The 27,232-nt window shown below is 52.5% G+C and overlaps 1 protein-coding gene across 1 annotated transcript; it reads right to left on the bottom strand.

The window, feature by feature from the left end:
- Nucleotides 1-27,232, bottom strand: LOC120660418 (uncharacterized protein At1g32220, chloroplastic-like). Its single transcript, XM_039938950.1, has 10 exons — nucleotides 26,973-27,232; nucleotides 25,844-25,979; nucleotides 25,186-25,274; nucleotides 23,635-23,690; nucleotides 23,497-23,552; nucleotides 20,193-20,286; nucleotides 13,801-13,880; nucleotides 2,073-2,115; nucleotides 1,523-1,614; nucleotides 1-366 (listed from the first exon to the last, which is right to left on the bottom strand). The coding sequence occupies exons 1-10, from the start codon at nucleotides 27,026-27,028 to the stop codon at nucleotides 193-195; spliced, it is 876 nt and encodes a 291-aa protein (XP_039794884.1). The 5' UTR covers nucleotides 27,029-27,232; the 3' UTR covers nucleotides 1-192.

A 27,232-nucleotide genomic window follows, 5' to 3' on the forward strand; every position in this document is an offset into this window, starting at 1 on the left:
TACGATGCCGAAGTTTTTCATCTTCAGTATATCAGTTAAACAAGGGATACCACTACGTATAGAACTAACCAATAAACGGCTGTAAAAAGGTCACATGTTGGCTTTCCAATTATTCATTTCGAGAAGATACAAGCGCCAGGTAGATCTGGTAAGCACGGGCACATGTATACATCATCCTGTACATGCGACTGTTTACTTTTGCTCGCTGTATCGCATGATCCCATGGACATCAACGATGCCAGGGGGGAACACCGGATCTGTCGCTGCTCTCACCGCAACCTTCGCCACCGAGGTAACACTCACTGGAGGTGTCAACAGCGGGCCAACAACTGGTAGTCTGGTCAATGGCTTTGCGTTTTGGAGCACCTGCAGAGATAGATCACTTTCACATTTAGTGAAGCCACAATGCGAAGCAATTCATAATGAAATAAATCATGCAAATCACTAGCACTTTCACATTTAGTGAAGCCACAATGCGAAGCAATTCATAATGAAATAAATCATGCAAATCACTAGGCAAATAATAATTTGCATTGAGCACTACGAAATAATAACCACCACAGTTTCTGCCAGTAAATCAAGGACCGTAGTTGGGTTCGACGCCATCATTAATACACGATAAATGGTATATATAATAGTTCGGACAAAGGAATAGAAAAAGGCACAACAGTTGCCACCAATTCTCTTTACTGTACAAGGCATGAAAGATGCATTTCTGTATATCAGTAAATCAAAGATCCTGTACGTTGACTGCTTTGGAAAACCTCATCTCCAACAAAATCCACCCTTAATCTTTTGGGAATATGGAAAGAGAGGGGTTTGGGTCAATGAATTTGTCAGGAACTAATCCAAATAAAACCCTTCATTGCCAAGAGCGGACAAGGACAGGTCGTAGAAACATTTAGTTTGCTGTCCTATCAAAAGAGAAACACATCTAGTTTGTTCAGCCACCTTACACTGGCTGCATTTGCCATTAGGCATGCAGTGGCTTCTCAAAAAGGTAACTTCTACAAAAATATATTTTTCATTTACTTGCAGGTTCAGTGCTAACTAGTTTTAAAATAGCATTTAGCTGCTGTCGGCAGATGCTCTACGCATATTGTGCATATCCGAATTTGGCATTATTGCCACCACCGATCCCTAATTGAAGATGTGCCATCCAAGTTTGGCACTGAAAGTATTCCAATTCAGTTTCATTTGCCACAGGATTATACATGAATTACAAGCACAAATCCATGGGAAAGAACCTAACACAACTAATTTTAGAAGCATGCTCCATCCCAACAAAGAATGCAATTCTGGCTATGTATCTGGACAATGTGACGTCCAGGTGCTTACCCAGAATTGTCAGGTGCTTACCCAGAATTGCATCCTTTTTGGGGGGCAGAGTAGTACTTCCAATTAGTCTATTCCTGATAGCTGAAAACAAAAATATGATAATGCCAAATATGCACATCACACAATAATGGAGCTCCACCTATCATTACATGAACTGAAACAAGTGAGGAAAGAGAAACCTCACCATTTCCATAGGGGCACCAACAACACTAAGAGGTATCTTTACACTGCCCACTCGACGAGTTCCATGAATAAAACCAGGCCTCAGTATCACTCCTAAAGAAAACAAACAGCAAAAATAATATGAAACCATCATGCAAGTCAGCAAGTGTCAGACTCAAGAGGATGGTAACTACAAAATGAGAGAGAGGGGCAGCAGTTTGGCCTCCGCCTGAGGGGCAGCAGTTTGGTCTCTGCCATGCTGCAGGCCTATCCGCACGCACGCACACACATGTAGCGAGGGTTTTGCCCTGCATCCAAAATCTACTTACGAACCAACACTCAACTCATCAGCTGGAATTAGCCTCCATACATATTGTACCGCGCTTTCATCCTTGCTTCATGTAAAAAGGTTAACTTAGAACATGGAGGCTTATACACAGGGCTCAACCCACCTAAACTTCCAAGGTGACGCTAAACCATCACCATAAGACCACATGGGCCAACACCACTACTAACATGCTGGGGCATTATATTAACCAAATGAAATTGGCCAACAATCAAATATAACTTACCTCCATATGTGAATTTTGACAGCAATTCAGCTTCTGCAGCTCTCTGAACCAAAAAAAAAAATGCATATATACGTCAATAGGTGCCAATAATACTAAGAACTGCAATGCAATGCAATGGAACAACGATGTCAGGCTTACTCCCTCAGCTTCCTAGTACTAAGAACTTCTAACTAGCTCACACATAACTAGGAAATTAGCTTTCAATGAAGCAACAGAAATGGTGGCCTAACAAGATGGTGTGGAGCATATGTATATACCTATTTCTTAACTGTTCATGGAAAAAGGAAAAGTACCAAGGATACTGAAGAAAAGCACTATGGAATTTTTGAAAAAGGTGCAACGTCTTATATAAGACAGAGAACACGAGAAATAAATGCAATCATGAATGCATCACAAAACCTAATACAAATATTTTTTCCATATATCTATTGTTTAATCTGTTCACAGGAAAAGAAACATTTATTGGAAAAATAAACATATAAGAAGATTTAGAAAAATTATTTAGTAGTATTCAATTTTTAAAGATATGCTGATATCTAATTTAAGGTATGCACTGGCACAAATATAAATGATAAAATGAATGAATCATACAAGCATTTAGAAGACGATATCAATGTCTTTTTTCTCAAAAAAACACTAGTGACAATAAAAAATGCACACTATTAAGACGAATCATATACTGCCCCTGGTATAAAGTGTAAGTTGTTTCAGGACACTTCTTGATCAAACTTTTATGTTTTTATCATTAATATATAAAAAAAGATGCTGATTTAAATATAAAATGATACCACTAGATTTCTCATGGAAAATACTTTCATAATTGTTGGTGTATATTGAGCCCATGCATAAAGGCCCATGTATAGGAACTATATATCCCACCCTTCTAGGGTTTGGAGTAATACATGGCAATTATTCTCTCCAACATAGTATCCAGCCTTCTTCCCTCCCCTCCCTCCCTCTAGCAGCCGCCGGCGGCCCTACCCGCCGCCGCCGCTACCGCCGCCGGTGCCGCCATGGCAGGCCGGCCACCGGCGCCGCCCCCCTCTCTTTTCCTTCCCTCCCCTCCCCTCCTCCTCTGCTCCCGCGCAGGCGGATCTTGGCGGCTGGGCCGCCGCCGCCGCCCGCCCTGCCGGCGCCGCCCCAGGCGCGGGGCCAACCCCGCTGCCGCCACCGCCGGCCCAGGCACGGGCGCGGCCCCGTACGCCGCTGCTCAAGCCTCGCCGCCCCTATCCCGCGTGTGCCCCTGCGCGCGTAGCACTGCAGCCTCCACCCTCCTGCACGCGGCGCAGCGTTGGCGCTGCCTCCTGGTGGCCCCGCGCGCCGCCGTCGCCCTGGGAGGGGGCAGGACGAGCCCTACAGCCGGCCTGGCTGCGTGCCGCTACCGGCCTTGGCCGCGTGCGCCGGCCGCCGCGAACCCTACGCTGCCGCCGTAGCCACCCAGGATGTGCAGGGCGCGGCTGCTGCCGCCGCCGCCGCTGCCCTGGACGGGGGCGCGGGCGGCCCAGGAGCGAGCGCCGCGCGCGCCTCACGCGCCGAGGGCACCGCCGCCGACGCCTCGGCCCTCCTCGCCGCCAGGTCCGAGTTTTCGGCGGCTCAGGAGCGGGTCCGTGCGGCGGCCCTCGCTTGGGAGCGCGAGCGCTCCACGGCCGACGCTCTCACTCGTCGGGTCGCCGAGGCGGAACACTACCTCCTTGTCTCCTCCGGCAAGCAACCTGTCGTCCTCTTCCCCGAGCACGGCGCTTCGTCCTACCACCAGACTCCGCCCTCTGGATCTGGAATCCGGATCGACCCACCCGACCCCCTCCTCGGTGCTCCTCTCACCGGCCAGACCGGGGGTGGGGGAGGCCGCGGGCGTCGTCGGCGGGGGGGGGGGGGGGGGGCGTGGTAGTGGTGCTGACGGCACTACTCCGGCTCCGGGTTGTGTTGGTGGAGGCCGTCGGGTCACTCCGGACCCGACTCCGGCTCCCACTCCTGCTCCTGCCCCAAGAGGTTCGCCCTGAGCATCCTTTAGCGCCCCATGGTCAGGACGCATCCCGATGTGGCCGTTTCAGGATCAAGGGAGGCCCTCGTCCTCAGCCCCAGCCGGCGGCCATGCTCGCCGCTGCTGCTCCCCTGTTCGCGCTGTTCTGGAACCCGCCCGCTCAGCCCAGCCAGCAGCCGACCTGGCCTGGGGGTGGGACCAGGCCGCACTGACGCAGTCCTTCAGCGCCATGGGGCGGACACCGCCGGTCAGCACCGAGTGGATCACCGACTCGGGTGTCTCCTTCCACACCACCCCACATGCCGGTATCCTCTCTTCTGTCTGACCCCCACACCCCTCTTGTCCTTCTTCCATCATGGTTGGTGACGGGTTTTGCCTTCCTGTCACCGCCATGGGTTCTGCTCCTGGCTCCTTTCGTCTTTCCAATGTCCTTGTTGCTCCTCAGATGGTTCATAACCTTCTTTCCATTCGTCAGTTTACAGCTGACAATTCTTGTTCCATCGAGTTTGATTCTTCTGGCCTCACTGTAAAGGATTTGGCCTCCCGGCATCCGCTACTCCGGTGTGACAGCACGGGGCCCCTTTACACCCTTCGCCTTCCTTCTTCCGTTGCACCACTCTCGCCTTCTTCTTCGCCCTGGCCGTCTTGGTCTGCCGCTTTTGCCGCGACACCGTCTTCCACCACCTGGCACCGCCGTCTTGGTCACCCTAGCCGCGACGTTCTAGCTCAGCTCAGTCGTAGTACCGATGTTCCTGGTACTAGGGCTCCTGCTGAGCACCTCTGCCATGCGTGCCAGCTCGGTCGTCATGTTCGGCTTCCTTTCTTCTTCTTCTTCGCATGCGACGCATGCCTTCGATCTTGTTCACTGTGACCTGTGGACTTCTCCTGTTCTTAGCCTCTCTGGCTACAAATACTATCTGGTGGTGGCCGATGATTTCTCACACTACTCTTGGACTTTTCCTTTACGCGCCAAGTCTGAGACCTTCCCCACCCTCCTCCACTTCTTTGCCTGGGTGTCCACTCAGTTCGGCCTCACCATTAAGGCCGTCCAGTGTGACAATGGTCGTGAGTTTGATAACTCCACCTCCCGTTCTTTCTTCCTCTCTCGGGGTGTTCAGCTGCGTATGTCTTGTCCGTATACCTCTCCTCAGAACGGCAAGGCTGAGCGGATGATTCGCACGACGAACGACATCGTGCGCACCCTTCTGATCCATGCCTCTACCCCCGCGCTTAGGGCTGAGAGCCTCCACACCGCCACCTACTTGCTTAACCGTCTTCCGTCCACTGCTTCTCCTGCTCCCACTCCACACCACGCCCTCTTCGGTACCCCTCCTCGCTACGACCACCTTCGGATCTTTGGGTGTGCGTGTTACCCTAACACCTCCGCCACCGCTTCTCACAAGCTGGCGCCTCGCTCGACTCGTTGTGTTCCTTGGGTACTCCCCTGACCACAAGGGGTACCGATGCTTTGACCTCACCTCTCGCCGCGTCCTGACCTCCCGACACGTCGTCTTTGACGAGTCGGATTTCCCCTACTCCACCTCCTCCACACCTTCTCCTGACTGATGGATAAGTCTGTGTACTTGGTCTTTGTGGGGCTGCATAAGAGGAGATGCTCTTGCTGCAGCACGTTGTGCTTTGCTGCCCCTAGAGGACAGCAAGGACAGCATCTTGACTACCTTTCAGTTGGCATCTAGGACAGCAGTTAGGACTAGCAGTTAGCATCTTGGACTAGTGTCCTTAGCATCTAGCTTGGCTGCCCTGCAGCCCCTTGTATAAATGTATCCCCAGCCCCCCTTGGGATGGCATGGCATTGTGAGTGTGAATGAAGAAAAAACCCAGAAAACTTCCCCAACTTGAGTGTCATACTCTCAGCTCAATGAGAGTGAAAATTGAGCTGCTAACATCTGGTATCAGAGCCGTACTTTCCTGTAGACTGGATATCTCCTGTTCTTCTCCCTCCCAAGCAGCAGTAGCAGCTGCAGCACTAGTAGCAGCTAGCGCAGCAGCAGTTAGCGCAGCAGCAGCAGCAGTTAGCGCAGCAGCACCTGCAGCAGCCCCTCTTCCACATTCCTCACCCGAGCAGACGTCTTCTCCACGCAGCAGCCCCTTGGAGGCGCGCCATGTCCGACGCACCGTCTCAGCGCTCGATCGCCTCGAGCGCACGGCGTCAGCGAGATGCCGAGCTCGCCGCGGCAGAGGAGCGTAGGCGAGCGACGGCACAAGCCGCTGCAGCAGCGGCGAGGGCGGCCAGGGCGGATGTGGAAGCAGAGGCGGCAGAGGATGCAGCGCGTGCGGCGGAGGTCGAGGTTGAGACCTTGCGCGGCAGCCTCAGCGGCTCCATCGCCGGCGACACCACCGCCGACGGGGACTTGAGGAGTTGGAGAGGGAGAGAGCGCGGGAGCGGACCGCGCGGTCGGCAGCAGCCCACCCCGGCGGCGGCGGGCGGCGCGCCCGGCGGTGGCCTGGAGGGCGGCGCACCCGACGGCGGCCTGGAGGGCAGCGCGCCCGGCGACGGACCAGGGGGCCGCGCACCCGGCGGCGGAGGCCGCGCCCCTGGCGGCGGCGCGCAGGGCGGTGGCGGCGCCCCCGGCTACCACGGCCTCTTGGCGGTGGTCAGGGACGTCGGTCCCGGCGGTGGGTGGCCCACCCTCACCAAGACCAACTACGTCGAGTGGGCCGCAGTCATGGAGGTGAAGCTCCAGGTGCGGCATATGTGAGAGGCAGTCCGGTACGGCAACGTCGACTACGATGAGGATCGACGGGCGTTGGATGCTCTCATCGCAGCAGCCCCGCCCGAGATGCAGTTCACGCTTTCCAAGAACTGAACTGCCAAGGAGGCCTGGGACTCCATCGCTGCGGCACGTATCGGCAGCGACCGCGCCCGCAAGACCACTGTCCAGGCACTTCGCAAGGAGTGGGAGAACCTGGCCTTCAAGCCAGGTGAGGATGTTGATGACTTCGCCCTCCGTCTCAACACTCTGTTGCAGAAGGTGGTGCAGTTCGGCGACGACACCTACGACGAGGAGAGAGCCGTCGAGAAGCTCTTCCGCTGCGTCCCCGAGAGGTACAGGCAGACCGCTCGCTCGATCGAGTCTCTGTTGGACCTCTCCACCATGACGATCGAGGAGGCGATAGGTCTCCTCAAGGTCGTCGACAGCGACGAGCCACAACCTCCCTCGGGAGGCATCTCCATCGGTGGGAAGCTCCACCTTACTCAGGAGCAGTGGGAGGCCCGGCGCGGTGACAGGAGGAGGTGGAGCCCTCTTCCTCGATTGGTGGCCGCAAGCGCGGCAAGCCGCGAAAGGGGCGCGGAGGTGCCCAAGCCAGGGCATGAGGGCGCGCCGAGGGTGGCGCCCGCGGAGATGCTCAGGGCGTCGCCGCCGATAGGCCCAAGGCGGCACGAGACGACGCCTGCCACAACTGTGGCAGGCCCGGCCACTAGGCCAGGGACTGCCCGCAGCGGAGGCGTGGGGGCCAAGCCCACATCGCGGAGGCCCAGCCAGATGACGAGCTGGCTCTGTTCTTACTCCACGGGGACATGGAGCCGCATCCGGCGGCGCCGCCTGCCACCGCCCTACTCCACCTCGACGAACCGCGTGCCCGAGTCCTCCGCGGCAACGGCTCCGACGACGACAGGGTCGATGGCTGGTACCTCGACTCCGGCGCCACGCACCACATGAGCGGGCGGCGGGAGTTCTTCTCCGACCTGGACGTCGACGTTGGTGGCTCCGTCACGTTCGGGGACTCCTCCGCCGTGGAGATCAAGGGCGTGGGCTCCGTGATCTTCACCGCCAAGTCCGGAGAGCACCGGATGCTCACCGGAGTCTACTACATCCCGGCGCTGCGGAACTCTATCATCAGCCTTGGGCAGCTCGATGAGAGTGGCTCCCGCATGGTGATCGACGGCGGGGTCCTCCGCATCTGGGACTACCGTCGCCAGCTTCTCGCCAGTGTGGTTCGAGGGAAGAACCGCCTCTACATCCTCTACGTCGGGGTGGCCCAGCCTCTTTGTCTTGCAGCTCGCAGGGACGACGAGGCATGGCAGTGGCACGAGCGCTTTGGGCACCTCCACTTTGAGGCCCTGAAGCGGCTCGGCGCCAAGGAGATGGTGCGAGGCCTCCCATGCCTCGACCACGTGGAGCAGCTCTGCGACGTCTGCGTGCTGACGAAGCAGAAGCGGCACTCCTTCCCCCAGCAGGCGAGCTTCCGAGCCAAGGAGCGGCTCGAGCTCGTACACGGGGACTTGTGTGGCCCGGTGACACCGGTCACACCAGGAGGACGGCGCTACTTCCTGCTGCTCGTCGACGACCTCTCCCGCTTCATGTGGGTGATGATCCTCGGCAGCAAGGGAAAGGCTGCGGACGCCATCAGGCGTGCTCAGGCTGCTGCGGAGGCGGAGAGCGGCCGCAAGTTGCGCGTGCTGCGCACCGACAACGGCGGCAAGTTCATGGCGGCCGAGTTCACGGCGTACTGCGCGGATGAAGGCATCCAGCGCCACTACTCCGCGCCGTACAGCCCGCAACAGAACGGCGTCGTCGAGCGGCGCAACCAGACGGTTGTGGGGATGGCCCGGGCCCTCCTTAAGCAGAGGGGGATGCCGGCTGTTTTCTGGGGAGAGGCGGTGGTGACGGCCGTCTACATCCTCAACCGCTCGCCCACCAAGGCACTCGACGGCATGACGCCATATGAGGCTTGGCATGGGCGTAAGCCGGCGTTCTCCCACCTGCGGGTCTTTGGCTGCCTCGCGTTCGCCAAGGAGCTTGGCCACATCGGCAAGCTCGACGACAGGAGCACTCCGGGAGTGTTCATCGGCTACGCGGAGGGTTCGAAGGCCTACCGCATTCTCGACCCGGAGACACAGCGTGTGCGCGCGGCGCGCGACGTTGTGTTCGACGAAGGGCGAGGATGGGCGTGGGACAAGGCGGTGGACGACGGCTCGGCTCCGACGTACGACGACTTCACCGTCGAGTACGTCCACTTCGAGGTAGCTGGGGGAGTAGGCAGCTCTTCTTCGCCGAGCGTACCTACCCCGGTCCCCGAGCCTCCACCGACTCCGGCGCCCGCCACACCGGCGGCACCACGCCCTTCAGCTACGACTCCGGCTGCGCCGAGTTCCTCGGCTGCACCACCACAGCCGTCGACACCGCGCACTCCAGTACCGATAGCCACTCCTCCGGGCACGTCTACTTCGACACCTGCTCGTGCTGATCACAGTCCGGTGGAGTTCGCTACTCCGCTCTCTCACGACGAGGAGCGCGTCGACGCGTATCACGACGGCGAGCCGTTGCGGTACCGTACGATGGAGGACCTTCTCGGTGATCAGCCGGTGCCAGGACTGGTGCCTCACGACCTAGAGGCGCAGTTGCACCTCGCGTGAGACAACGGCGAGCCTCGGTCTTTCGAAGAGGCCGAGGGACGCGGCATGGCGTGCCGCGATGCAGTCAGAGATGGACGCGGTTGAGAAGAACCGCACTTGGGAGCTTGCTGACCACCCTCGTGGTCACCGCGCAATCACCCTTAAGTGGGTGTTCAAGCTGAAGAGGGATGAAGCCGGCACCGTCGTCAAGCACAAGGCTCGCCTGGTGGCACGAGGTTTCGTGCAGCAGGAGGGGGTCGACTTCGACGATGCCTTCGCTCACGTGGCACGGATGGAGTCCGTACGACTTCTCCTTGCGCAGGCTGCCCAGGAGGGCTGGCGCGTCCATCACATGGACGTCAAAGCGGCGTTTCTCAACGGCGACTTGAGGGAGGAGGTCTACGTGCACCAGCCGCCGGGGTTTGCGATCCCCGGCAAGGAGGGCAAGGTGCTACGCCTGCGTAAGGCCCTCTATGGCTTGCGGCAGGCCCCGAGGCCGTGGAACGCCAAGCTGGACTCCACACTCAAGGGGATGGGCTTCGAGCAAAGCCCGCACGAGGCGGCCATCTACCGGCGGGGCAATGGCGGAAATGCCCTGCTGGTGGGTGTCTACGTCGACGACTTGGTGATCACCGGCACCAAGGATGCGGAGGTGGTGGCGTTCAAGGAGGAGATGAAGGCCACCTTCCAGATGAGCGACCTGGGGCCTCTCTCCTTCTACCTGGGGATCGACGTGCACCAGGACGACTCCGGGATCACACTTCGACAGACCGCCTACGCCAAGCGCATCGTCGAGCTCGCTGGGCTCACCGACTGCAACCCAGCTCTCACTCCGATGGAGGAGAGGCTGAAGCTGAGCCGTGACAGCACAGCAGAGGAGGTGGACGCTACTCAGTACCGGCGCCTTGTGGGGAGCCTCCGCTACCTCGCCCTCACACGGCCGGACTTGGCGTTCTCCGTCGACTACATTAGTCGGTTCATGCAGCGACCGACGACGGAGCACCAGCAGGCCGTGAAGAGGATCATCCGCTATGTTGCGGGGACTCTCGACCACGGTCTCCACTACCCGAGGTGCCCTGGAGCGGCACACTTCGTCGGGTACAGCGACAGCGACCACGCCGGCGACATCGACACCAGCAAGAGCACGAGCGGGATCCTCTTCTTCCTCGGCAAGTGCCTCATTAGCTGGCAGTCGGTCAAGCAGCAGGTGGTGGCCTTGTCCAGCTGCGAGGCCGAGTACATAGCGGCCTCCACCGCGTCGACTCAGGCGCTCTGGCTCGCTCGACTGCTTGGTGATCTACTCGGCAGAGACACTGGAGCAGTGGAGCTCAGGGTGGACAGCAAGTCCGCTCTGGCCTTGGCGAAGAACCCCGTTTTCCACGAACGGAGCAAGCACATCCGGGTGAGGTATCACTTCATCCGAGGCTGCTTGGAGGAAGGAAGCATCAAGGCGAGCTACATCAACACCAAGGATCAGCTTGCGGACCTGCTCACCAAGCCCCTTGGGAGGATCAAGTTCCTTGAACTCTGCTCCAGGACCGGGATGGTTTAATCTTCCCACAAGACGACGCACAAGACTTAGGGGGAGAATGATGGATAAGTCTGTGTACTTGGTCTTTGTGGGGCTGCACAAGAGGAGATGCTCTTGCTGCAGCACATTGTGCTTTGCTGCCCCTAGAGGACAGCAAGGACATCATCTTGACTACCTTTCAGTTGGCATCTAGGACAGCAGTTAGGACTAGCAGTTAGCATCTGGGACTAGTGTCCTTAGCATCTAGCTTGGCTGCCTTGCAGCCCCTTATATAAATGTATCCCCAGCCCCCCCCTTGGGATGGCATGGCATTGTGAGTGTGAATGAAGAAAAACCTAGAAAACATCCCCAACTTGAGTGTCATCCTCTCAGCTCAATGAGAGTGAAAATTGAGCTGCTAACACTGACCCCGAGTTGTTGTCCCTGTTTCCGACCGACCTGGTGGTTCAGCCACCGTTACCTGTCTGCCCTTTCCCTGCAGGTTTTCCCGATGCACCGGCACCGCTTCCGGAGACCCCTGCTGCGCCACGCGCGGCCCCGATGCCTGCAGTCGCGCCACGCGCGGCCCCCGGACCTGTCGTGCCGTGCGCGGCCCCGGGGTCCCCTGCTGCGTCACGCGCGGCCCCGGTGCATCCCCCTGCACCTGCGCGGTACGCTCAGCCGGTGCAGGTGTACCAGCGTCACTCGGCGCCGACACCGGCGCAGCCTCCAGCTCCGGAGGCTCCTGCGACACCTACACCGGAGCCGCCGCCGCCACCACCGGCTCCCTCTCGAGCTGAGCTGGCGGTGTACCACCCGCCAGTCATCCATCGGGATTCTCGGCATATCCATCCCATGGTGACTCGGCGGATGGCGTCTCAGGCCGCGACTCTCTCCGCCACAGAGGGCGAGCCGCGGGTCTCTCCGGTACCCTCCTCTGTCCGCGACGCCTTGGCGGATCCTCACTGGCGTCGTGCGATGGAAGAGTACGCAGCTCTTCTTGCCAACCAGACGTGGGACCTCGTGCCGCGTTTGTCTGGTTGCAATGTGGTGACTGTCAAGTGGATCTGGACGCATAAGCGTCGTGCTGATGCCACAGTGGAGCGATACAAGGCTCGCTGGGTTCTCCGGGGGTTCACACAGCAGCCTGGGATGGACTATGACGAGACCTTCAGTCCAGTCGTGAAGCCCGCTACGGTGGGCACGGTCCTCTCGCTTGCGCTCTCGCGCTCTTGGCCTGTGCATCAGCTGGACGTGGAAAATGCATTTCTTCACGGCACTCTGTCAGAGACAGTCTACTGCTCTCAGCCCGCGGGATTTGTGGACTCGAGTCGTCCGGATATGGTCTGCCGGCTAAACAAGTCTCTCTATGGTCTGAAGCATGCTCCTCGGGCTTGGTACCCTCGGTTCGCCACATTCTTGCTGACATTGGGTTCACCGAGGCCAAGTCTGACACGTCTCTCTTCATCTACCGCCGTGGGGATGAGACTGCCTATCTGCTGCTATATGTCGATGACATTGTGCTCACAGCCTCCAGTCAGCGATTGCTTCAGAGTGTCATCTCCTCTCTGCAGCAGGAGTTTGCTATGAAGGATCTGGGTCAGCTCCACCACTTGTTGGGCGTCACTGTTGAGCCTCGCCCGTCTGGTCTTCTCCTTCACCAGCGGCAATACGCACGATATTCTGGATCGGGCTGGGATGACTGATTGCAAGCCCTGCTCCACTCCTGTCGACACTCAGGCTAAGCTGTCTGCTGATCTGGATGATCCGGTGGCTGATCCTACTGCCTACCGAAGTCTGGCCAGCGCTTTGCAGTACCTCACCTTCACCAGGCCGGACCTCACCTACGCGGTTCAGCAGGTCTGCCTCCATATGCATGATCCCCGGGAGTCACACCTTGCTGCGCTGAAGCGTCTCCTCCGCTACGTCCGTGGCACTGTGGACCTCGGTCTGGTTCTTCACCGCTCGTCCTCTGCTAAGCTGGTTGTCTACACCGACGCTGACTGGGCTGGCCATCCGGACACTCGTCGATCCACTTCCGGCTACGCCGTCTTCCTCGGCGGCAACCTGGTCTCCTGGTCGTCCAAGCGGCAGCCGGTTGTCTCCCGCTCCAGTGCCGAGGCGGAGTACCGTGCTGTCGCTAACGGCGTGGCGGAGGCGTCCTGGCTACAACAGCTCTTGGCGGAGCTCCACAGCCCGCTCGCCAAGAGCACGCTCGTCTACTACGACAACGTCAGCGCCGTGTATCTCTCCACCAACCCCGTCCAGCATCAGCGGACGAAGCACGTGGAGATTGACTTGCACTTCGTGCGCGACAGGGTTGCAATCGGTGATGTTCGGGTACATCATGTCCCGACCACCTCCCAGTTTGCTGACATCTTCACTAAGGGACTACCCTCCTCGACCTTCTCGGAGTTTCGCTCCAGCCTCAATGTAGCAGGTGGCTAGTTGTGGCTGCGGAGGGTATTTGCCCTTTGTACCTTCTTGTCCAGTCTTGAATACCGCTGTGTCGGTTGCTCAGACTGCGGGGGGTGTTAGCTTTCTTGTTGTCCAGTCTTGAACACCGCTGCGCCGGTAGTTCAGACTGCGGGGGGGTGTTGGTGTATATTGAGCCTATGTATAGAGGCCCGTCTAGAGGCCCATGTATAGGAACTATATATCCCACCCTTCTAGGGTTTGGAGGAATACATATCAATTATTCTCTCCAACAATATTATATAATTAACTTTAGCTGCATGAACATATTTTCAAACAAATTTCTAGGCCAAGTGGCATATAGGAGACCCTGGAGATGCATAAATGACTTAATTTTTGGGATCAGATGGAGCAAAAGTTAATTTCCAAACATGCATGGCATTTCAATATATTGAGAAGTTACCTTGCCATCGTAATAACCTTTCAGTAAGTAATTCACTAAACCGAAGTCTGCAGCCGACACATATACAAATCTCTTTACACCTGCAGGTGGAAAACAAATAAATGAAAAAGCAAAAGAAGATGCTTCTCAAATAAATTCTGTTGCCATTTTTGTCTGCTAAAATAGCAAGCAATGGAATTTTAAGAACAGATTGGAAAATTAAATCAAATTCAACAGTTGTAGACCAGCCTAATGCGAATATATTAACCGAATCATATCTACAAGCATAAGTAATAGATTGTGCCCAATACTTTTTGGATAATGATAAGTGTCAAAACTCAAATTGGTTTCAGCTCGCTCATTGCGAAGAGAAACTTTGGGCATGAAAAATGTTTAGACATAGAATTCCATGTCAAAATCCAACTCAAACATGGCATGTCATATTCAGCAAAAAAAATATGGTCACGAGACTTGTTATTCAAATACGAACACAAGTGTCAGAACCAGACTCCACATGCTTTTGTCTTAACCCTTCTCCCTCTTTCCTCTATTCATTTTTCTCCCCCAAATCGTGTGTTCACAATGCCTATTATCTTGAAGTATGTCTAGTGTTATTAAACTAATTCCATCATACTACATATATATCATATTCAACGAATATCTGTTTATCTATCACGTCCAAACCCCCATATCTGCCTCAGGTGTAACAGTATGAAGTGTCAACAAAGCATCATATATTTGCAATCCTTTGATTTAGTGAAATGATATGCAACTCTCATGCATTGTTCGAGAAAAAAAATATCTGCAAATCATATCCTCTTTGTAAGATACCACGTCTAAAATCAGCTTATGGCACATCTCCCATATAGAATGGGACCGCCCTATCTTACACTTTCATCATTGCTTCGTGAAAAAGGGTTGATCCAAAGGTGATATGTTAGGAATAACCAGGTTATAAGCAGAGGCTCCCACCCTCAGCTTCGAGAAAAGTAAGAAGGCTCCCACCCACCTAAACTTCCAAGGTGGCAGTAGAGCACACCACCACAGGCACCAGTGCCCACATGGACCAACACCACCGCTACTAACATGATGCTGACAGGCCAGGGTATTTCATAGTCCCCACCCCTTTTAGCGCCCAGAACCACCCCTCAGTACACGGCCGTCGGGCCGTGCCACATGCCTAGCGACAAGCAAACATGCACATGCAGCGAGGGATCATGCTCATATGTAACACCACAGGTCTAAAATCTGCTTATAACCTAGCTCCCAAGTGGAAAAGGTCTGTATATGCATAGCAGCTCGCATAGTCATCCTCGCTTCATGTAAAAGAGTTAACAAGGAGGTCCTATATTTGGAACAAGGATTATAAGCTGGCCCTCACCCACCTAACCACACTACTACAACGACACCATAGGGCCACATAGGCCAACAGCACCACTACTAATATGCTGCTAACGAACTATGGTATAACACTCTTCGTGATATTATTTTCTATTTTATAATTTTTTTTTACCTCTTTCTTGGTTCTCGGAGGGGTTGATGACTACCCTACCCCACTTTCTTGGGATAAAAGACTTCGATATTGTATCAAGTAGCTACGGTTTGGAACTAGTCAGATAAAGTTGAATCAAGAAAGGCAAACATACATACAAAGCAGAACACTTCTATCAGCCAATTGTTTGTAGCTTAGCCCATAGAGCCACCCTGTGAGTACAAAACACTGAACCATGGCGAGAAGCATCCCCCTGGCTTTGCCTGAAGAGAAGGGAGCACTAAACTCTTTATGAACATACTGACAAGCCACAAGACCTGCAATAACCTGGGTGGCTCCTAAACTAGATGCTCTAAAAGTGAGCTATTGTTTGGTTCTCATCCTGTGAGAAAAAACTGAAAAGGGAAACATGTGCCCTATTTTATCAAAAAGAGAAAGGAAAAAAAATTGAAATGATGGTGAAGGCATACAAATATCATTTCAGTGTAAGCAAGCTGCTGTCTAAAAACCCAACTGCTATTTCTACCATCATTGTAGACCAAGGGACCACTTTAATTCTTTAATGACAGAAATAAGCAAGAAAAACAACATTATAATCATACAGAAAAGATGAATTTGTTAGAGTATATATATGTGTCAAGGGTAGTTTAGTCACTTCACATATTCTAGGGTTTAGGGTCTCCTCTTGTATATATAGCCCTTTGGGCATATCTCAATATAACTGATAGTTCAGTCTCTCCTTCCCCTCTTCCATTCTTAACATGGTATCACAGCTCCAGTGAGATCCGTCCGCCACCCTTCATCCTCGTCGCTGCGCTGCCCCTGGGAGCTTCATCTTGCTCCTGGGGGCAGCATCCTCATCCCCAAACCCATTTTTTTTTCTCTTAGCTATTGAGTCACAGCAGCAGCACTTACCCAATTTCTTTCCCCGTCGGGTGCCGCCATCGCGGCTCTACCCCGCCGTCGTCGATCCGCTTGCGGGAGGGGATCAGCAGCCCCTCCCCCTCATGGATCCGGCGCCGCCGTCCTCTGTCCGCCGCCCATCTCGGCGGATCCATCCGCGCCGTCGCGCGGCCGCCGTCCGCCCGTCGAGGATCCGGCCGTCCCCGCCATCCCGCTGCCATCCAGCCTCGCAGATCCGGTCATCCCCGCCTCCTCCGCCGGCTGTCTTCATCCTCGCGTCGTCTGCGCGGCCGTCCGCGCGTTGCGGACGCTGCCGCGGCCACCTGCCCGTTCGGCCGTCGCGGCGGCCTCTGCTGTCGCGGATCCGCCCGTTGCGAAGCGCGCGGCGGCCCGTCCTCATCTCCGCCCGTCGCGGAGGCCGTCCAGCGCCGCCGTCCACCTCCCGTCCGCGCGCCCGTCCGCCGTCCGCGCCGCGCCGGGGCTCCGCTTTCTCTGCGCGGCTCGCTGCAGGCCGCCGCTGCAATCCCCGCGAGTGGCACCTCCCCTGTCCCGGCGCGCAGCCGGATCTGCTCCAGCTTGCCGACGTCCTCGACTCCAGCTGCTGTCCGGCCTCCAGCGCCCTCTGTTGCTTCACCAGCTTGAGCTGTTCTCTGCATCTTCAGCAAGCAAACATATCCTTTTGGGCATGTGCCCTCTGCTTTTGCTAGTGCTCGCTGGTGCATCATGGTGCTGGACCTTCCTTCCATTTCAGCTTGCTTGGCCATCCTTGCAAATCAGCCTGCATCTATACTTTGGGCTGCTCCTATCCACTGTCATCTTTTGCCTGTTGCTATTGCTGCTGCCTGCTGCTAGTACCCTTGCTTGTTGTTTCTGTTGAGTCCATCCAAGTCTGCTGCTAGTATTAGTGTCATTTGCCTTGCTGCATTTGCATCAACGTCGATCCACATCATGTCCACCATTTCATTCAATTTGTCAGTCATTGCCAATTGCATCGGTGTTAATCCAAGTCCAATTGCTCATATTCAGTTCGTCCAAGCCGTGCGTGTCCACAAATTCATTGTCAGTCAGCCAATTTCTTCTTCTTTGTTTTATGGTTAGCTGAGTCCCGTCGATTTAGCTAATCACATCATTATCGTTGGTGCGGCAATGCCCTCTTGGTCCCTTTCGGAGCCGTTTTGCTCCACATCATGACCAATGGCCATTTATTTGTCGTCATCATCATGTCATCTCGCTGCCTGCCGTCTTGCAGCAGTGAACTCTCTCCTCTCCGTTTGGCTGGTTTGACACATATTGTCAAGTTCAAGTCTCCAAAGCAAGGCTCATGTTTGAGGAGTTGAAGTACTGGTTTGTGAAGACTTGAGGTATTTGCTGAAGTATGGTTGTGAAGGCGGTACCCTCTTGTGGAGGAGATTATCTACGTCGACAAGTTCAAGAGTTGCACGCTTTGATGACATCTTTTCATTTTGGACTTTGGATGTATCATTTTCTTTTTGTTGAGTCTAGTGCTTAGTATCAACTCTCCAAATGCAACGACATTGTATTCACGTTGCATTTGAGAAGGGGTGTTGAGTATATATATGTGTCAAGGGTAGTTTAGTCACTTCACATATTCTAGGGTTTGGGGTCTCCTCTTGTATATATAGCCCTTTGGGCATATCTCAATATAACTGATAGTTCAGTCTCTCCTTCCCCTCTTCCATTCGTGACAAGGAGAGACTGAACTGTAGGTATGTATTGAGTTAGGCCCTTTGGGCAATATATAGAATACAAGAGAAGAGGCACCCAAACCCTAGACTACTAGTACATTTACTATTATACCCTTATATCCTTAACACCCCCTCTCAAATGCAACGTGAATGCAATGACGTTGCATTAGGAGAGTTGATACTAAGCATTAGACTCAACAAAAAGAAAGTGATACATCCAAAGTCCAAAATGAAAGATGTCGTCGAAGCGTGCAATTCTTGAACATGTCGATGTAGATAATCTCCTCCACAAGAGGGTATTGCCTTCACAAACCAGTACTTGAGCAAATACCTCGAGTCTTCACAAACCAGTATGTCGACTCCTCAAACACGAGCCTTGCTTTGGAGACTTGAACTCGACAAGAATAGTGAGATGTGTCAAACCAACCAAAGATAGAAAGCACCACTGCAAGACGGCAAGTGGCGAGACAGGAAGGTGATGACGACAAATAGACGGCCATTGATCATGACGTGGAGCAAAACGGCTCCGAAAGGGACCAAGAGGGCATTGCCGCACCACAATGATGATAATGAGATTAGCTAAATCGACGGGACTCAGCTAACTGTAAAAAGAAGATGGCTGACTGACAACTTGAATATGTGGACACGCATGGCATCGACGAACTGAAGATGTGTAATTGGACTTGGATTGACACTAATGCAATGTGATAGACTGAGATGCTAGCAGAAGCATGCAGCTAGGATATGAAACAGCAAAACAATTTAAGCAGCAAGCAAAACTACTAGCAGATGATATGGATGGACACGGATGGAAAAAAAATGACACAATATAGTAGATATTAGCAAGCAGACAGACAGCAGCGACAAAATATGGCTAGCATGAAATGGGATCGCACATCAAGGATTACTAGCCCAAAATATAGATGCAGGCCCATATGTGGCTGAGAACGAAAAGTGAGCACTCTCACGGACGTGCCACCACGGGCGGACGGACGGGCCGGAACAGCAGAACAGCAGCACGTCCACAGCAGGACTGGCAGTAGCAGAGGAACCGCAGCAGAGGAGCGAGGCGCAGCAGCTGGAGAAGAGGCCGCGCAGGGGGTCCACGACGGGCGGCGGATGGGCGAGCGCTGCAGAGGACGTGCTGCCACGGGCGGCAGGCGATGGGCGGGGACAGCGGCTCCGCGACGGGTGGCGCCAAGGGCCCGCGGCGGCGGCGGCGGATTCCCCCTCCCGCGGACGAATCGACGGCGGCAGCGACGGGCCGACGGGTGGAGGCCGCACCGCACGGACGGAGAGGAGCCGGCGGGGTGATGACGGGCCGCGCCAACGGGACGGCGGAGCAGGCGGGGCGGCGACGGGACGGCGGGCCGCTGCAAATGGACGACGACGGGCGGCGGCGGGTAGGAGCAGACAGCGGCAGCGACGGGCCGCGGATGGAGAGCTGCGACGGCGACGACGATAGGCGGCCGGTGGACCCGCAACGGGCGGATCCATGACGGGCGGCCGCGAATCGACGACGTCGGGCGGCAGCGGGCCGCTCCCGCCGCGGATCTGGCGCGGTCGAGGACGAGGACGGCCGCGACGACGGGCGGCAGTGCGGAAAGAGCAGCCCCGCCGTGACGGCGGCGGGAGAGGAGGCCAGCGGAGCGACGATGGATCCTCGACGGGCGGATCTGAGGAGGCCGCGACGGCGGCCGGCGGACGGAGGAGGTCAGGAGGACCGCGACGGCCAGGACGAGGCACCGGAAGGGGAAAAAAAGGTACTACTGCTGCTCTCTGCTGCTGCGACTCGATCTACAAAAGAGAATGGGTTTGGGGCTTGGAGATGCCGCCCCCGGGAGCAAGACGAAGCTCCCAGGGGCAGCGCAGCGACGACGATGAAGGGTGGCGGACGGATCTCAAGCCTGGAGCTGTGATACCATGTCACGAATGGAAGAGGGGAATGAGAGACTGAACTGTAGGTATGTATTGAGTTAGGCCCTTTGGGCAATATATAGAATACAAGAGAAGAGGCACCCAAACCCTAGACTACTAGTACATTTACCGTTATACCCTTATATCCTTAACCTAGGGTTTGGGGTCTCCTCTTGTATATATAGCCCTTTGGGCATATCTCAATATAACTGATAGTTCAGTCTCTCCTTCCCCTCTTCCATTCTTAACAGAATTCACTAAAAAATAATTACACACAGTAATCAGTAAACCAAGCAATGAAGCAAGGGAAACAGAGGAGTTTTGATCACAGAAACTGCAATCATAACCGTGAAAAGACATAATTTTTCACAATGATGACATCAATAGTAATATACCTTTCTCAGCTGCAGCCCTAATGGCATTGATGTTTGCAGTCCCATTAATCTTGTACATGAATGAACTTGACCCAAAACCTCCAACACAAGATATCTGCAATAAATTTTCTCATCTGTTAGTGGTACATCAAACCAGTGCATGCTTGGATAGTTCATGTAATAGTTACATTATGAGTTATGACTTATTCAAGTCCCAGTACATAGTTGAAAAGTACCTGATATGTCAGGAATTCAGGTATCAAGTCATACACGCTTCTTACTATTCTAGCATTCCTAGAACCAGAACTGATGGTGAATACAACTCTAGTTTATCTACAGCTACATATTGGGTAGAAATAAAAGGAACCTCAGATACTATCCATAGAACAGGGATAATAGTGGTTGTATCACTGTTACTATACAATAGGAATAATAAAAATGACTAGCAAAGTCCATGAATATTCCATTAACCTAGTCATACAAGTTAAACAAGGGCAAGCAGCTTTATGCCACTAAGTTAATATCAGAAGTCTGGGCCTCGAGGGTATTGGTGCCAATTGTTTGGTGCAAGTTCTAACCAAGTAGCACTTGTACATGGTTATATTAGAATGGGCATAAACAGGTGCTGCAGCACCAAATGTCATGTAAAAATGAAAGGGCAGGCCAACACTGCCAGCATCACCTACATCGTCAGATCCATGCAAGCACCGTCCAGTGGTGCCTATTTGAGTGTTGCTCAAAATTTGTGTACTGTTGAGGTCCTACAGCGCTGGACCTCTGGTATCACGTTTCGGAACTACTAATTTTTTTTTAGAAAGTCTGATATTAAGACCTGCATGACCCAAATAAGTTATGTAGCTATGAAAGATTTACAAAAAAGAGTTGGTATAAACAAAACAAACATTAACAAAGGTTTAGGATTGTGCACATGAGATCACTTTATCCAAGATCTTTCTGTTATGGCCGGGAGTGTGGGTTGTTCCTGGGATTGCAGGGACACTCAATGGCAGGGCGAGGCTTGTAGCTGCATCTCCATGGAGCCATGGTGGAGGAACAGTGCAACAGGAAGGCGCTAGGAAGGAGGAAGAGAGAAGAGGAGAGGAGAGGAGAGAGGATATTAACTTCTGCTTAACTCTAGCAGCTACCTCTCCTTACAATGGTATGGCCCACTGCAACAAATCAAATCTCTTATCCTTACAAGCCAATCTCATATAGTGGTTCAGCATAATGCAAAAGCAACAGGCAAGCAACTAAGCAGCCCACTTCATGTGATCCTTGTGCAGTTGCTTGTGGCATTGAATTTGTCCTGCCCAACATAACAGCTTCAAGTTCCAATGAACCTATGATTTTCCATTTCCAACATACCTACTGATGGTAGACGGAACAGAAGCAAAAATTATGGCTGGTATTGGTACAGTACCATGGTACAGTACCATGAGTTTCCATGCTCAACTCATAACTGTGACATTGTCTCGGTTATTAAGGCATTGTCAAGATTGATTACAAAAAAGTTGCGGCATCCATGCCCTGTGTCTAGATTTTATCAATTGACCAAAACAAACTAGAAGCAATTGTATGTAGCGTGGGCAAATAACAGAGAACCAAACAAAAAACCGAGAACCGGAACCAAAAGAACCGGAACCGAGAAAATTCGGTTCTACATCGGTTCCTAGTTCTGAGGAACCGAATTTACTCTGTTCTTTCAGTTCTTAGCCTCGGTTAACCGAAGAATCGAACACAGCAAATTTGGCCCAGCAGGCCCAGACGGCCCAACTAAAACCCTAGCTATCCTATCCCAGCTCCCACTCGTGACCCCCTCACCCAGACTCCCAATCACCCCCACACCCGCCGGTCGCCACCCACCCCACTCCCCAGGCCACCTTGACCCCACCGGCGTTCCCGACCTACGCGGCTTAGCCCCGCGTGGCCGTGCCCCACGGTGGCACGGCCCCTGCCGCCGTCGGCGTCCCTAGCGGCCCGCGCCCTCCAGGAGTCCGCCCCCCGCCCCCGGCCTGCGCCCACAAACTCATCGGACCCTGCCGAGCGCTGTCGCCCCCCGCCCTCGGCACTGGTAGCGCCATCCTCTCCTCCCCTCCCCTCCCTGGCGTGCACTGTCGCTCCGTGTCTGCCTCTGCCGCGCGGATCCGGCGGGTGTGGGCCGCGGCGGCCACCCGGCGGCTAGCACGTGCACGGCTCGACCACACTGGCGGCCAACGCGTGCACGACGGCGGCCACCACTCCAGCGGGCGGCGGCCAACACGTCCGCGGCTCTGTGGCGGCGCCCGCCCAGGCAATGGGGAGCCGGTAGGCGACGACGTTTTTTTTTATTATTTTGTGAATCTGTTGAGGGGATAAAACTCGGTTCCTTCGGTGAGAACCGAAGCCGAACCGAAGTAACCGAAACCGAATTTGCTCGGTTCCTAATTATGAAAAGAACCGAACTTCTATGAGAACCGAGGTTTGGTTCCTCCCGAATGCCCAGGGCTAATTGTATGGTCTCCCTCACTTTGAACAATAACTACTGATTTGCCCTTCTTTTTTTTAACTTTGCTTGTTTGCCCATATTTTTTAATCTGAGTCTGCCATTTGCTCCTGTTTTCACACAACGTTAGTAGGAAAAAAGAAGAAAACCAGTGAAAGGAAGAACAGGGAGGGGGAAACAGAACTACCCATGAGCTTAAACTCTTGCCTGATGTGCCCCTAAACTTATCCTCTCCTCCCTCCTATCTGCTCGGTAGGCAGCAGCGCGTCTGCAGCAACGGAGCATGGGGCGCATCAAGCAGACGGGAGAAGGAGCTCGGATGGTGGCACATCGGCTGCGGGAAGGAAAAGAGCAGAAGGTTGGGCTCAGGTGCAAGCAGTCAGGAGGAGAGCTTCAGGGGGTGGGTGCTCTGGTAACAGCAGGCTGGCAGGAGGTGTGGTGCTTAGGCATGACGCTGCTGTGCACATGGCGTGTCGCTCGGGCATGGATGTTGCAGGATGACCATGCTGTCACGCAGAGCTTAGGCACAGGTACCATAAGGCAAAGGCGATGAGAAGGGACACAGGGACGGCAGAGACAGCGCACCACGCACAGGGAGGTACAGAGAGGCAGCTTGCAGGGACAGCAGAGGCAGCGCCAGGGACAAGCTAGGATGAGACAGGAGAAGGCCATGCATGGGCAGGCCAGCGCAGGGGCAGACACTGTCATCATCAGAGATTATTAGTATTATATTGCCACCCTATAAACTACTCTGCATCTATTGATATGCGAAAACGAAGCAAATAACAACAAAATCAACTATAAGAAAAGAAGTGGTTCTGGGGATGGGGATGGGAGGCTTACCACTGCAGAAACATCATCCATAGCATCCTTCAATGAAGCTGGTTCCAGGAGGTTGCCTGTCCGATAGAAGAAGGTAGATATTAAATACGTTACGTCGTTACCATTGATAGAACAAAGTTAAGCTCAGTAGCAAGCAACCTTGGTTCCATATAACTTTGTCAGCCCATGATTCACTTACAGATGGCTTTCCAGATCTAAGACAAAAAAAAAAGCATTGGTAAGAATAAGAAACTACAGAACGCATTAAGAAGATGAATTTTAAGTATGAAAAAGTCCATTTTACTACCATTAACTATTCATTTAAAACCTCATAACAAACGCTGACCCGATTTACTCCCCCCTAATCGAAGAAATTGACTTTGCATGGGCATTTTACTGGCAGCTATAGAGATAGCTGCTCTAGCTACAGTTTTGGATACTCTGCTCATTTCATTAACCTCACAACAGCAGGATCAAATCACCCTGCGATGAAATGGCTTTTTTTTTGTCCCTTGACTCCCTTCTCATACAAGTTGTGTCTTGGGTTCAAATTTTGTGTGGTGATAGCTGACACTATACCTTATGTGACAAGAATGATTCAGATCTTTTTGAGATTATTTTCATTGGTTGGGAACATTTGATATTACTTTAACCATCAAGATATGAAAGCACAAGAAAAATAACCACCGGATTATCAATGTATTTTTCTAACATAGGTACTGATGTGTTTTTTTCTCGAATACACCAGACAGCTGCTCATCATTGCATAAAGAGGAAGAAGAGCATAAAATACAACTCATGTGTCATCTCACAAAATTTGAACCTGAATACAACTATGGGGAGAAACAGAAAAGATAAATTTCAGCAGGGGATGACAACCAATTTGCATAATTTGTGGCAATAAATCGAATTAATACTTTTATAGGGAATCAAACAAAGTGGATCATTCAGGGTAGTCCTTTTTTCCTTGTATAAGCATGTAGAAGTACTCAGAGTTAACTACGAGATACTGTGTACTGTGACTGACCTGTAGGCCAATCAAGTCTACTACATTACCATAGATATTGACTCTAATTTATTTTGGAACTGCTTATACATTCTTAATTTGTACAAAGAAAATCTCTTTAATGATATTAAATTGACACATCTTTAGTTTGTGTTGAATCAATCTGATTCTCCTTTCCAATTCTATACTAGGCAAGTAGAAAAATAATCCTAGTTCTGGACTCTGGTTTTGAGCTGACTGCTGCTGTTCATACTTCATACTTTTACCACCAATTTTGCTCTTTTAACCAGAAAGCTGGAAAAAAGGTCATGGACATGAATTTCTCTAGCCTGATCCATATAACAAACAGCCCTCACAGCAGTAAATTGATGGCTAGAACAGCACAACTGAAGACAGGAGAATAAGATATTATCATCATCAATGCTAAGTCCACAAAAGGAATCAACAGAAACTTAGCGAATTATCATTTATTTGAGGATTATTGTCAGTTGAAGTTTTCCATGTATGATATCCGAACAGAGTTATGTTTTAAGTTGACACCCTAGGCAAGTAGAAATTTTATTATCATTTGGATGTTTCTAGCCTATTTTGTAATGGTTTTCACACATTACATGAAAAACTTAGCATATCTTATTATCCTCATAAAACAGAAAGTCAGAACAAATAGTGTAGTATGAAATAAGAGAACTAGCTTATGGAGTTACCGATTAAGACTAGAGACAACAAATCCTTTGTCCAAAGCCTCTTTGCAAACATGTGATCCAACAAAACCACTTCCTCCTAGCACTAGCAGCTATACCAACACAGATGTCAGAAGCAGCTCAGTAATCTTCATAAACTATAATTTCAACAAATTAAGAAAACAATGACTGGAAGCACATCTTTGTTTCCTACAAAACACAGGAGAGCTGCATTTCATTTCATTAATTAGAGAAAATAAAATACAAATAAGGGGTCATAAGGATCCATATAAATCAGTTACATGCACGCCACTCACAAATTATTTAAATGACCAGAGCACCTATTTGGGCTACGAGTCCAGGTAAGTGACCTTGACCTAAATTGTCACCCCCAGCACTAATAAAAACCCTTTGTTTTCTCATGGGCAAGCATGGATAATTGGTTTACCACCAAATTCACAATTAAGGTCATTACATAACGATTGTTCAAAAACATGATTCACTGACAGATAGGACAGATAAAACATAGAAACATGGAGCACATGGATAGGAACAGTGTAAACGTAGAAAGCTTTACAGACTTCAACAAAATAATCTCCACGAACAAGATCCAGATGCTACATGAAAATACATTTCAACTACACAAGAGGCAAACTAATCTCATCTTCCACAACAACATTACCTTTTCTGGAGAAGGTGGTTTCACCTTCACAGTTTCTGCCTCCTCCACCTTAAAAGGCTCCTCGATGTGCTTCGGATCACTGGGTGTGGCATTGCTGGAGAATGCTTTCCCAGTTTCCAGCAAAACCGGCGATGAGCTGTCAGAACCCCAACACACAGGAGAATTAGCAATGTCACAAAAAGGCAAATAGCAGCCCCACTGCCCAGAAGCAATGTAGCAATCAATAATATGCCGGAAACAGGCCCAGCCCTGGGGCAGGGCAAACAAGGCGATCACTCAGGATCCCCATGGTCTGGGAGTAACCCTGTCTTGCAAGCCTATAAATGCAGCTAAAGCGCCCTTACTGCTCGAGGTCAAGTAATGACATGGAGCACTGATAGGTGGCCATCTGTTTGTTCCCTGGGTGGTGACATACCGACGCGGCCAGGACTATTAATTGAGGGTCAATGTACTCACCAGTGTTTTCACTAATTTCTCCTCTTTTTTTTTGCTTTTTCACTCTGCAACAAGCATTTTGGTGGTTCTTGGGTTCTATATGCAATGATAACAATTAAAGCTAATGCCGTAAGAGATTGAAAAGGCAATACATTTGGCCAAATCCTCTCATATTCTCACACGAGGGTTCTGCTATCTGGGACATATTGATATCTCCATTTACACTTCAAATCAGGTAAAACAACTAGCCATGTACTAAAACACCTTAAGATAGCATAGGGAATATAGAGGCCTACAAGAAAGCAATCGGTTTTATTGTGTTATTATACAAGAACACTTACGATATTATTTCAGTGAGTATCAGAGTGAGTATCCATAAGTAAATCTATATATCAGCTGCAAACGTCCTAAAATCTTGACACTAGAGTAATATCAATACGTAGTTGTACTTTGGAAACACAGTCTACACAGCACATTTTGTAATAAATGGAGAATGCAAAATCAAGGGGGAAATGCATATATCTAATATAAGGGCCTTCCTCTTTCTATTTCGCCCCAGGCCTACCAAACAAACCGCGGCTCATTCTCCAATCAATTCGCCCATCCCCTTGGCCTACAAAATTGCCGCATGACCCAAGAGAACCCATCGACCGCAATGCTAAATATTACCGCATGACGTGAGGGGATCGCTCACCTGAGACGGGAGGCGGAGGAGGAGGAGCGGATCAAACGGGCCACGGCCGACCTCATCTGCGCGGCACCTGTACTCACGGTCTTGGCGAGGGCAAAGCGGGGAAGGAGGTGGGGGAATCGCGTGCGGGCCGCGCGAGGGGGAGAGGAGGGGAGGAGAGGAGAGGGGAAGGGTTCAAGTCTTCAAAGCCTCCAGGATCTGATGGCGGCGTGGCGCTTGTGGAAGCGTTGGCAAGTGCCGCCGCCAGGGGGCGCGCCACGTCC

This window comes from Panicum virgatum, chromosome 2N (genome assembly GCF_016808335.1).
Source record: "Panicum virgatum strain AP13 chromosome 2N, P.virgatum_v5, whole genome shotgun sequence".
Lineage (NCBI taxonomy): Eukaryota > Viridiplantae > Streptophyta > Magnoliopsida > Poales > Poaceae > Panicum > Panicum virgatum.